Raw genomic sequence first — 13,192 nt, forward strand, 5'->3', positions numbered from 1 at the left:
AATGACGTTGCCTCCGCTTTTGTCAGGAATTCGCTTGATCTTGTCTTTCCTTTTCCAGTTGCCTTTCTCACTCTTGGGAATGGGGAAAAACAGCAATAAAAATACTTATTTTAATGCACCCAAAAACACGTTAATGGTGCATAATAAATTAAACTATATACCTATTGGAGTGGCCTGTTGGTGTATTATATACCTTCAAGCCTCCAGATATACCAGCTGTGGGGGAGGAGTCATCCACAGTCTTAGCCCTAGGCAAAACGGATGGTAGGTTGAAAATAAAATGAGTTTTTCATTGTGTTCTGAAGGCCAGCAGAGCTCTGGCGAACATCCAGGGGGAACAAAGTACATGTTCAAATACTTCTCTTTAGTAAATTTCTATTCGTCTCTCTAAAGAGAGCTTCCCCCAAGCATAACGTATAGATGGGCTTCGGCTACAGAGTAGTATGACTGCACTTGGGAAAGGTGCAAAACTGCTAGGGCCCGTGCTATTGGTTAAAGCACTGCAGTAAGCTATGGTAACATTTCTGTTATAAAGAGAGAGGTGTGGTATTTTGGTCTGTCCACAGAGCTGGCAACTAGCAACTCCCCAGTTCTGATCCTGATTCTTGTGCAGCTCCTTCATTTTACCTTGGATAAGTCACTGGAGCATTCTGCCTCAATTTCTCCAGCTGCAGAATTGGGCAATAATAATGAGCTACCTCACAAGGTGCTGTTATGTTGTGCAGTGGTTTTGAAGATGAAAAGCAAAGGTCTGTGACTAGGGCTCCTAAGCACTACAATATACAAATAATAATAATAATGTTTATAAATAGTAAACATTAGCAGAACTTCTGATAATGGTTGCTCTTTTTTTTTTTTTCCTTCCGGGGGGTCATAAAGAATGAACTGTGTAAGTGTTTCTCAGAGATTCTTACGATGACTGCCTCATCAGTGTTCTCGGTAATTCTTGACTTGGCCGTATTTCCCACATGAAAATTGTAAGCATGATATGCTTACAGGACTACGGCACTGAGCTGAAAGAGAGAGTTTTACACTAACACATGGATGTTGGTTTCCTGGCTAACTATTTGGTAACTTTAATTTTTGGGGGGTGTTTTTGTTTTTCAGAAAAACAAAAATAAGAAAAAAAGCAAAGATGAAAAATGTGGCTCTGAAGTGACCACTCCAGAGAATAGCTCTTCTCCAGGGATGATGGACATGCATGGTGAGTGGGACATGGCCAGCCCAAGCTACTCCGTGCACTGTTATAAAGGAAGTAACCAATGGACAAGATTCCTATTGGAATCAACAGGAGTTGCTGTTGTGTACATGAGGGCAGAATTTGGCCAAGTGAGAATAAAGAAAAAGTGGTGCATGGCACTAGATCAGTGTGTGGTGTAAGTCATTAACGTCAATGGTGGTAAATGCAGTTTTCACTCAGGCTGCATGTAAAAGAAAATCCCTATGTCTGCTGTGAGGGGAGCTAAGATGCTGAAATAAAATGTGAAAAGGACAAAACAAAAATAAGCCCAGTTTCCAAGGTGCTGTGTCGCTTATCTCAGTGAAGTAGTAGCCTTGTGCAGCTTACAGACACGGCTTGCTTTGGCAGTGGAAAGCTAGTGAGTTCTTTTGTATGCATTTGCTAGCTCAGACTAGCTGCATATGTCTTCACAGTGTGTCTGTCCTTGAAGTGCACAGGTAACTGCTTAATAAAATACCCTGTTTTGCATTTAAAATATGATAAAATTTATCTTGAAACCGCTTTTTCAAATTTAGCAAAGCAGAGACTGTCCATTGAAGTATGTCTTAATAGATAGTGTGAAATGTTAGTAATTTTTAATAACCTATGTAGGGAAGAAGCATGCTCATTTAAATACACACCTGTTTTTCCTCCCCGAAACTCCAAAGGAGCTGAAAGAATTTTGCTTAAAAAAAAATTGTGGGGAGAGACTAAACACACAACTTCATCCCCATAGTAAATATTTCAGGAAGTCATCAGAATATGAAACCAGAGAGCTACAATGGAATCTCTTTTGCAACTTCATCTATGATTGTCTGTACTGTATAAGTATTGTAATAAATTGTCGGGAGGAGTGCTGTGATGCCTCATTTAGGATTTTAAGGCATTTTGGAGAGTTTTGGATGGACGACTATAGAAATGCAAAGCATTAAGGAAGTGGCTATGAGACTGGGCTATTGGATAGCTTGAATGTTGTGTATAATACCATATAAAACAGAATTCCTAATTTTGAGTTGTAACAGACAAAAATAACATAGGAGACTTTCTTGACAGGTAATTGAATCTTCAGCAAGATTTTTAAATTCATGAGAACTTTTGCTAAGAATCCTCCTGGAAAATGAAAGTTCCTTTGTGTTATAATTGGTATGATGAAATAAGCACATTGGGCTAATGTTATGAAGATTGGAGAATCTTTATTTTCAGATCGCCTGCTTCTCTCACTTTTGCCAGGTTTACACTTGTTTAACCCTATTGACTTTAATGGAGCTACTCCTGATTTATACCAGTGCAAGTTAAGAATTGGGGCAAAATTATTCTTTCAGTACCAGGAGAAAAACACTACTCTCCTATAGTATTTGCCACTGGGAAGACTTTTTCTTGATAAAATAAACCAAACCAGAAAATGAAATGTTCAGTTCCCAAACTAAATGCTGACAGATTAACAAAAGCAAGGTGAATTGTTGTGTGTTACCATGGTTTCTATCAAAACGGCATCTGTACGGCTCAGCCATGTTGAAATTCCTTAATTTATGGATGTCTAGGTGGCAGCAATGGCCAAAGCCACTTCCCCATCTGAGTTTGAGTAGAAAGGTTTGACCTTTTGAAGAGGCAGAATTTTAGCGTCAGCAATTTGCACCTTTGTCACCCATCTACACAGACTTCTAGTGTGACTTTGTCTTGGACAAGTCATTTAATCTTTGTCTCTCCTTTCCCCATTTGTAAAATGGGGATAGTACTTTTTCCTTGCCTTTTTTCCATTTTGTCTATTTGGATTGTAAGCTCTTTGAGACGGTTACTGTCCTCAATTTTGTGTGGTAACTGTCTGAGTTGGGACCTGATCTCAGTTTGGTCTTTAGGCCTCAAATCAAAACAAATAATAAAAATAAGTGTTCTCTATGGGAATACACCAGAAGGCCCCATGAAAACTTTCCCTGTTACAGAAGGATACTGTGTGCTTGATTAGCAGGTTGATTTATGGGGATTATGTTAGAGCTGTGCTCCATGATCTATACTGGTTGGCTGTCAGTTTCTGGTTGCAATTCAGCTGTTGGTTTGTACCTATAAAGTGGTTTGTGAGTGCTGCTTTCCTTGCATGATACCCCCACAGATAATATTAGATGAGGCACTCAAGCAGATAGCCCCTGGTTTCCCCAGGAACTGGGTGCAGGCAGTGCATTCCTGCTGTGAGGGGCTCCTGATATTAGGATTTGCTTCTCCCTTTGACTTGAGGTGGCCCGGGTTTGTAGACCTTCAGGATGCTCTGGAAGGCCGACCTGTTGTTTTGAGTAGAGGGAGGGGCATGAAGGAGCATATAAGTCTGCAGGGTAAGTATTAATAGTCTAGTTGGGTACTGATGCTCTTGATGGATGAACTGATAAAATATACGATTCTGGCTTCCAAAAAGAGATGTATCTAAATCCAAGAATTTTGTGCTATTATTGTTTAGAGCCCTCGGTCACCATATTTGAAGAAATATACACTGTAGTTAAGCAGCACTGTGTACAAAATAGGGCATCAGAGAATGTCTGTTGAGTGAAGGGGACTTAAGTATAAAGAGTCCTACTTACCTGTGAACCTGAACAGTCCTCTCGTACCCAAAATTCCCACTGAAGTCACTGGGATGGCAAGTCATGTAGGATCACATCCAATATTAACTATGCAATGATGCATAAAAATATATAACTTCAACAGGAGCCAAAATGATCTGTTTCATTCACTTTTCATCAAGGTAGAATTTTTTTCCAGATGACAATAGCAACCAGAGTTCAATAGCTGACGCTTCTCCAATAAAACAGGAGAACAGTAGCAACTCAAGTCCAGCACCTGAGCAGAACTCAGCAACACAAGCAGATGGCACTGAAGTAAAGTCTGATGAAACTCAAGCAGATGCAAAGGAGCAACCTGGTTCAGAAGGTAATACATATAGATATATCTTGTGCCTGCAGCTTTTCTAATAGGAAGCACTAGTTTAAACGAATACTTAAATTCAACATTCTTGCTAAGAAAGAAACTCAAATAATAAAAGTGGAACAGAGTGACTGGCATGTGATACAGAACACAAACATCCATTCTTCCAAAACAACAAATACAGCTCATAAAACAATCACAAATAAAAAATGATGAGTTGCCACAGTCCACATGTTATTAGCTATTTACCTTCTCCATAATCACGTCTAGTTGGCTTAAGTCTTCTAAACTTTATTGCTGTGTAAATAAGAGCAAAGTCCTCGGTATGTAAGTATTTTATGTATGTATTTAAAATTCCTATTGACTTCACAGGGAGCAAGAACAGGTTTAAATTAAATTACAAAATTAATTTCTTCCATGAGAGTTCCACTGACTTCAGTGGTAGTTGGTCCAGGTCTGAAATCTTTATTGCATCTAGATGTCTCATGGATCCAAAATAGAGTGGAAAATACTTTTCTGCTTAGTTTTATACCTTAGAAATTCAGGTCCTGCCTAGGTTAGAGGACTGTAAACTAGTGAAATGGTTACATCACAAGAGCTAAACAGGTGAAAATTGATCTGCTGAGAGGGGAAGAGATTTTTATTGACTTTAAAACTCTTATGTAAAATTTATCTAATGTCAGTAACTGAAAATTAACATTTTAAAGGAAGAAGTTGCTTCAGTATTCAGCATCCTTGGGCTTTCTTGAGAACTCACAATAACTCCCTTATATTGCTCATTGATGCTCCAGTGAAAGCAGGGAAGGTCAGACTTGACATCTCAGATATTCTTAAGGTAAAAAACAGAGGAGGGGAGAAACCGTAAAATAAATCTTTACACTTTAATCCATACGAAGAAGCAAAAAATAAGCATAAACTCCAATCTTAAAAAATCCTTTGTAGGTCACCGTTTAGACATTTATCAAAGCCTTGATTGGGCTCTAAACGAAAATGGAACCAACAAATACTGATATTTTGTAACTTTTTATGTGTACATTTTTATTTTAACTTTACTTTTTTTAATTCGCTTTGCTACATTTCTTTTAAAGCTATGCCCAGTTTTCTAAAAAGTACAGAATTTATTTTATTTGCTGTGCAGAAAAACAGCCAAACACGATGTTGGTGAAACTGTTTTAAATCTTATTTTGTTAATGCTATATTTCTTTGGTGCCCTGTAAAATTTTAGTAACTGAAACATTTGTTGTATATTTATGCAAAATCTTATGTTGTTATCTTTTGAAAGAAACCATTTTCTCCTCCTTGTTATAATAGATAAAATATACTCTTAACAGCATTCTAATAATCTGGTTGCAAAATTCCTGCCATAACAAAGCATTTAAATTTTCCATGGTAAATCTCTTCCTTCTGATTCAGTTCTTAACTCAGTAGATCCAATATCCAATTTAAATGTAGATCAGTTATCTCAGTAATATTACAACCATGTATATCATGCCAAATACCTTCAATGACTAGAATGTAACTGTTAGATTCAGGGCAGTGTGGCAGCTAAATCACTACCAAAGTAGACACAGGAAAGCCAAATTTTATAAAATAGTATTCTCAACTGACTGCTCACTGAGAACTATATGGATTTACTGCCAGATGGTAAACTTGCCTTTAACTTGTTCATGGGTGAATTCAGCTGATTACATAATGTACATGCTCCCATGATTAAATTTAGGTTGAAAGAAAATTTTTCTTTGGGTTGATTCCAGGGCTATTACTGTGAAATGAGAGGGAGAAGCTAGGGCAAAATACATACTAATCTGGCTTTTTGCTGGTTGGATACTGTGTTTTAAGTAGGGATTCTAAATCTAAATAACCCATCATCCATTGGAGAATGATGCTGTTTGATCCAGTAGCTTTGATTGTGACATTGCCAAGCTGAATTTAAATAGCAGGTAACAAATTAAGGACCCAAATCCCGCTGTACAGCTTGTGTGACTATTTTGAAGTCATTGGGGAAGAATTGGCCCTAAGTGCTTAAAATCAACATTTTTATAATGAATAAATATTTTAGAACGCTTTCCTATGTAGACTAATTATTGGCAGGTCTGAATGACTCTGAGGACAGGTAATAGGTAGGGCCCTACCAAATTCACGGGTGTGAAAAACGCATCACAGACTGTGAAATCTGGTCCTTTGTGTAATTGTATCCTATACTATACAGATTTCACAGGGGAGACTAACGTTTCTCGAACTGTGGGTCCTAACCGAAAAAGGAGTTGCAGGGGGATCATGGTATTACCACCCTTACTTCTGTGCTGTCTTCAGAGCTGAGTGGCCAGAGAGCGGCAGCTGCTGGCCAGGTGCCCAGTTCTGAAGTCAGTGCCCCACCAGTGGCAGTGCCGAAGTAAGAGTGGCAATACCATACTATGCCACCCTTACTAGGTGCTGCTGCCTTCAGAGCTGGGCAGCCGGAGAGTGGCAGTTGCTGGCCAAGGCTCCGGCTCTGAAGGCAGCAGCACAGAACTAAAGAGTGGCCATGCCATGCTATCCTTACTTCTGTGCTGTTGCTTGCAGCAGCACTGTCTTTAGTGGGTGGTTGAGGAGTGGCGGCTGCTGACTGGGAGCCAAGCTCTCAAGGCAGCACTGCTGCAAGCAAGAGCACAGAAGTAAAGGGGGCAATACTGCGACCTTCCAATCCCATTTTGGGTCAGGACCCCTACAGTTACAATGCTATGAAATTTCAGATATTTAAATATCTGAAATCATGAAATTTATTATTTTTTAAAATCCGATGACCATGAAATTAACCAAAATGGACCGTGAATTTGGTAGGGCCCTAGTATTAAGACATGGATCCTTTCACCTAAAGATCACCAGGATCAGGCACTTAGACTATAGCGAGTCTTCACATGCATGAATTCGAGATGGGCCAAATGTAGGTCTCATCTGCTCTGTAAAATCAGTCATGTCAAGGACCTGTGTATACCGCAATAGCCTGCTTGTGTGCAGATGCACACGAGGTTGAAACACGGTTACGTCTTCTAATATAGAGAGAAGTGAACTGTAGTTTAACAGTATCAGAAAATTGTGCAATAGTACAAAAGGAAATAAAGCCTCTGCTCAGAAGTGCTTTTAATCTGGAAGTATTGAAGACTTAGTGTTTTCTTATAGCCACACAAACAATTCTATGGCAATTTAGAGAAACCTCCCTACAAAACCCCAAAAACAAACATCTTGCATTTGACTGAGTCATTTTGAGAAATATCACTCTTCAGACCATAGTCAATAAAAGATTTTCTGGAGAAGGCTTGCCTTTCGGTAACTTTATGTGCAAAATTTCAGAAGTTCAGTAACCAATAAAGAACTTTTAAATCTTACCCTCTTTTTCTTGGGAGAGTTGAGAATTTAAAAAATATGAATTAGAATATAGAAGTGATTGGTATAGAGAGTAGAAGAAAGGAATCTATTCAAAAGCTGCTTATTAGAGTGAGCAGCAATGAAAGTTGGAACCAGGTAGGAACCACTGCAAACTTGAACATCTAGGGGAGATTTCCCACATACATCCTTAGACTTGAAAAACTTATAACCTTATTGATGAAGCTAGATTTCTAGATACTATGTTAAAATAATTCCGTGCCACTTTTTGTAGGAATAGGTTTTAAATGTCCTGGGGGTTAAATTCCAGTTTGGTAATTAAGTTCTCCCTATCTAGCTGCCATGGCCTCCCACCCAAGTTTGTTGGATAAGTTATTCTTTTACTTCTTATCTCCAACCCACAGGTAGCTGCATTTCATGACTGGTTGTAATAATTTCCATATTATTTATATATTTCATCTACTTATTGTGGAACTTTATTCATGTGTGCCAAGTACATTGAAATCTTTGTGTAATACAAGTGTGGGTCATGACTGCCTCTACTGGCTGGTCCAAGCTACTGCAGCCCTTACTACTAAAAGAATTCTTTAGTTTAGCTGAAGTGGCAGAAGCCTGGGGTTTGAGTGCTGAATATTATGGGTTCAGTCCCCACTGATAATTCAGATGTTATTGTGTGAATGCAATCATAACTGGTTATATTTGAATGAAAGGTGTTATATGTACATTAGCATTAGAGAGTAAAAGCTTGTATTTTAAAGTTTATTCTTCATGTTTAAAACAAGTTTTTACTCTTTCAGATACTTCTGATGAACAGAATTCACAGTCTTCAATGGAAAATTCCATGAATAGTTCAGAGAAAGCAGAAATTCAATCCTCTGGAGAAAATGATATAACTACAGAGGCATCTAAAAACTCTCAGGTAATTTTAATTTAGTACAAAAAAGCTACTTTTATAAATGTCTTTTCCAAATTAAATATCAATATTAAAAAAAAAAGTTTAAGAAAAACTGTCAAGAGACCAATCACGCTTACATTTATTTTCTTAGCTATATTACTAAGATCACTTTGAATCATAGAATATCAGGGTTGGAAGGGACCTCAGGAAGTCATCTAGTCCAACCCCCTGCTCAAAGCAGGACCAATCCCCAGATACCTAAATGGCACCCTCAAGGATTGAGCTCACAAACCTGGGTTTAGCAGGCCAATGCTCAAACCACTGAGCTATCCCTCCCCACCTAGACTATTAACAAATAATTTTAAATATCTGATGAGCTTTCACCATTCATTTGGCCTTTTATTTCAATTTCATTCACCTTTAACAGTAAGAAGACTGATCAGTTTCACTTTCAGGCTCCTCTGCACCAGCCCAAGTCTGATATGTAAGGAAATGTTACAATCCAAATAATATTTTTATATACTTACAATCCAGTAGGCTGTGCCCAAAATGTATCCCTTTAATTTTCATTTGGAAATAAATATATTGTCTTTATAAAGCAGAACAGCTAATAGAGCTGGCAAAATTGTAATGCTAATAAATTCAGTGGGTCAGATTTTGTTTTGAGGTATGTGTATGTGTGCAGAGCCATGGCTGGGAGAGGGGCTGTGGCTTGGGAATTATCCCACCTAAATCTGCACTACGGGTCCTCAGAGTCTTGGTGGTGGTTTTACGTCTGAGTGCACATGTGCCCACTCCCAACCTCACACACTCTGTCCTGCAGAAATTGCTGCTGCTACTAGAAGGAGTAACTTCTGGGTCTTTGGTTTTTGTTGTGGCTGAGTATGGAGCTGAGGTAAGTCACAGTCTGATCACATGTTACTGCTGTTTCTTTGGAGTGTATACAGTAGCTTCATGCCTGGAATCAGGATTTTTGCCCTATGTGACTAGGTAACAACAAGACCAAGCAACGTGACATTTAGAAAGATGATTTCAGGAAGTGTATTTATTTGGTTATGTCATTCACATCCTAGGATATTTTGTTTCCCCCAAGTAACATGAGAGTACTCGCTTTTTTTTATTTTACTCTGATATCTACAGCACCTAAGATTCAGTCCAATGATAACATGAATTTTCTCTCTTTCCTGTTAAGGACTCTGAAGGAGTGCCACCTTCTAAAAAGATGAAAGTAGAGGCTTCCCAACAAAATGTTGAAGAGATTTAGACTATAGATTTTCCTGATCAGTTTTTATGTAAGGTACATCAGTGGGCTTAATCATAGAACAACTTTACTTAAGCATCTTCTCTTGGATGAGGACAGAACTCCTAACTTTTCAAGTTACCAAGCAAAAATCCAAGAAAACCTAGCAGAGGTTTAACTTCTCAGACACTGAAAACTTTTTCCTGTGAAACAAACATTGAGAACTTTTAAGTTACTGTCTCTGAAATGGTTGGAGTAAACAACTCAGGAGGGGTCTACGCACTGTTTCTAAAGTCAAAATTACAATTATGTTGCTGCTGTTTTTTGGGTTTTTTGTTTTGTTTTTTTCCATTTCTCTATTTAACAATGTAAGATATTTAAGGATGGTACAGGTCAGGTATTAGCTTTCATGTGAAGTTCATTGTTCTGGCGTGATGTCTGCTTTTGTTTTGTGCCTTGTGTTCTGAAAACAGTGCTAATTTTTAAAGTTGTTTTGCAGCTGTCTCCTTTGCAAAGTGGCCTATGTTTGTATAATGCCATGTAGTAAGTTTTTCTGATTTTTATTTTTGGTTTGTTTTTGGTTTTTTAATTTTATATCCCTGGTGCTTAAAACTTAATAGAGATAAAATTGATCTGGAAGCCATTTTCACACTTGGAGTCCAAGGAGACAAGCGTCATTTTATTTTTCTGCAACTACAGTGGAGATCTTTTACTGAATGCCCAGCATTTGCAAACTGTAAATCTGGTCTTTTAAATTATTCTTAACTTCATCAGAAGTTAATATGATTTATTTACCATTTATATTCCAGATCTGAATAAATTTAATAGAAGTAAAGTAGATTAAGTAATAGGTCCAGATCTCTGTACTGGGTACAGTAATTGTTTTATTAAAAAGTTCCACTATAAAGATAGGATCAAAGGGATTGATGTGCAGCAAATGATTTATTCTGATATCAGGTTTTCACTGAACTGGATTTCATTGTACTGTTCTTTAATAAGATGTTTACTGATATATTCCAGGCTATACTGTATTTGGGATTTTTTTAAACTTTCAGTTAGTCTTTGTAAATAAGTCTTATTTCCATAATTTCTACCAGTAACGTAGAGATTATCCTTTCTTTTCAATTATGTTGACGCGTGCTTATGCTAGGCTTGTTTGAGAGGCTCTGAGCACATGTCACTCCCTTCAAGTCAATGGCATTTAGAGATGCAGAGTATCTACATGGATCAGGCCTTTAAGGGCCTGATATTGCAATGGGCTTATTACTTCCAGGGAGGTGCCAAGCCCCTTCAAAACAGAGTCATGTCTGTGGTAACTACTTGTGTGACTAAGGAATATTCACATGAGGTGTTGTTCAAACGTTGCTGGATTGGGCCTTAATCTTCATTCGCTCTCAGAGGGAGATGGGTCTTGTAATTTAAAACCAGATCCTACTTCTCCAATAATTGTGCAGTGTGTGTAATCTGAGAACTGTAAATATTTTTTAAAATGATAAATCTTCCTGTCCATGCATTTTCATAATTAGCTCTTTGTAAACTTGCTTATTTCTGAATTCTCCAATGGTGAAAATGGCTTGAGCGTTGACTACTACATTGCATTTGCAATTACCACCTTAATTATGAAGAACAATTGGGAGTAGGAGAGGAATGAGGAGCCAATGCTGACCTTCCGTAAAATGTCTGTTGGATTAAACTCCAAAGTGACTTGCTATGCTCAGTTTGGGAACTTTTCCTTTTATGTTGAAATAAACTTTTTTGGATCTCAACTAAATAAAATTTGGTTGCAAATCATTCATGAAACCAGTGTTCTCCCTAATAAGTTTTTGGGTTCTCTGGTCAGATCATGAAGTCCATTAACTTTCTGAAAATAAGGAACCGAGGAGCCAAAAGTTATATTTGCACAATAAACATATTGGAATGGTAGAGTAATTTCTCTCTTGAATTGTGTGTATGCTTAAAAATGTTGAAAACTGGTCAATGGCTATCAGTTTGTATGTATATTACACTCAGATTTAATTGATATTTTGTGAGAAAAATTCTATTTGATATATAAAATGGGCAAATTAAAAAAAAATCAGACTTTTAAAAACACCGATTCACTAGCATTTTAATTTTGAATGCTAAAACTACATGAATCTGATGCCACCTTTGACAAGTAGTCATGTTTACTGATCACCATCTTCAGATGCATCCCAAAATGTTTTTAATTTTGATTTTTCTACAGGTTTCAGAATGGGTAGATAAGCTTTTTGATTTCAAAGCTGATTCCTGTACTTTGGGAATAAAAATATAAATAGCACTAAAATACCTCAAATTTTTCATTAGATAGAAATGTTTATTGGTATTACTGACACCAACAGGTTTAATTATAAAATTCCTTCTTTTCCTCCTGTGGCTTCTGCTCAGAACTGTGTCCATTGTACTGTGGCTTGGAAAACAAACCAGCTATTGCTAGTGGCTTTATTTCTAAAATAGTAACTTTTTATTTACAGCTTATACAAAATACATTCAGAACTTCTTTTAACCACAGATTCTAGTGACAACAGACAATTGAAAAAGCAGATATGTTTGGGTTCCTTAAACCTGTTAGTGTCATTCTCTAAGAAGAGAGACCTTGACATTACCTGGTATGAAGAAATCCAAAATAATGTATAAGACTATTATTAGTCTTTCTTTGAAGTGCCTGATAACATTAATGGGCCAGTGGATGTGATTAAACACATTTTAATGCCAGAAAGTACCGATGTGACCAGACCAGAACATAGGATCCAAATCTGCTTGAGGTTTAGAACCGCATATAGATTCAATGTTTTGGCTTGCACCCATCTTTACCTGTAAAAGAGTGTATTGAAAGCATTGAGACATATGAAGCATAAGGGGGGTTGTAATTTACTTCGAGGTAACTGAAAGTTCTCATGCAGCTAATGTTTTAGAAATAGTGCAAATATCAAGAAGTGCTTCCTTGCTACATGCTGAATGTTGGAGCTTCAGTTACAAAAACAAAAGAAACTAGAAGCAAAAAAGTATATTAGCTTAGGTTGTGGAACCCATGAGAAGGCCTTCCAAATAAGCGATTTACGCAGCCAAACGTTTTATAGCAGAACTATTCCTTGGAATTTTTATGCTTGGGAAAGTAGTTGTTAAACATTCCAAAAAGTGCTGGCACTTACAAAACAACAAATCAGCAAGGCAGTATAAAATATTGGTTTTGGGTGGCTATCTTCATACATAAACATTGTCATGTTTTGGAATGTTCTTTATATCTAAGGGTCTGTTAGAAGATGTAAAGAATTCTGTTTTTTTCTCCCAATACCTAATCGTTTTCCATCTTATGATTTTTGTGTGTGTTGTACAGCAGTATAATTTTTCACTTATTTATTCCATCAGTAGCTATGGTTTGTACAATGTACAATGGTTTCATTTCAAAAATAAAATTTAAAAATCACAACATGAACATTGCGTGAATAATTTTTGATTAAGAAATTTAAATCTAAGAAGTTCCGTTTGCTTCTAATTTAAAATAAATTTCAGTTTTTAAATAGATTTTTAAAAATTGTGCATTCAGTGG

General features: G+C 37.1%; 1 protein-coding gene across 11 annotated transcripts in view; it reads left to right on the forward strand.

Annotated features, from left to right (window-relative positions):
- BCL7A (BAF chromatin remodeling complex subunit BCL7A) overlaps positions 1-13,078 on the forward strand; it is a 32,680-nt gene extending 19,602 nt beyond the window's left edge. For 6 of the 11 annotated variants that reach the window (XM_050923955.1, XM_050923959.1, XM_050923958.1 and 3 more), the window contains 5 exons: positions 1,108-1,204; positions 3,965-4,132; positions 8,287-8,408; positions 9,208-9,279; positions 9,577-13,078. In XM_050923955.1, coding sequence (XP_050779912.1) covers positions 1,108-1,204; positions 3,965-4,132; positions 8,287-8,408; positions 9,208-9,279; positions 9,577-9,648 — 531 coding nt within the window. In that variant the 3' untranslated portion in view covers positions 9,649-13,078. The other 5 variants (XM_050923957.1, XM_050923961.1, XM_050923956.1 and 2 more) reach the window with 3 other exon arrangements.
- Positions 13,079-13,192: the final 114 nt, after the last annotated feature.

This window comes from Gopherus flavomarginatus, chromosome 15 (genome assembly GCF_025201925.1).
Source record: "Gopherus flavomarginatus isolate rGopFla2 chromosome 15, rGopFla2.mat.asm, whole genome shotgun sequence".
NCBI lineage: Eukaryota > Metazoa > Chordata > Testudines > Testudinidae > Gopherus > Gopherus flavomarginatus.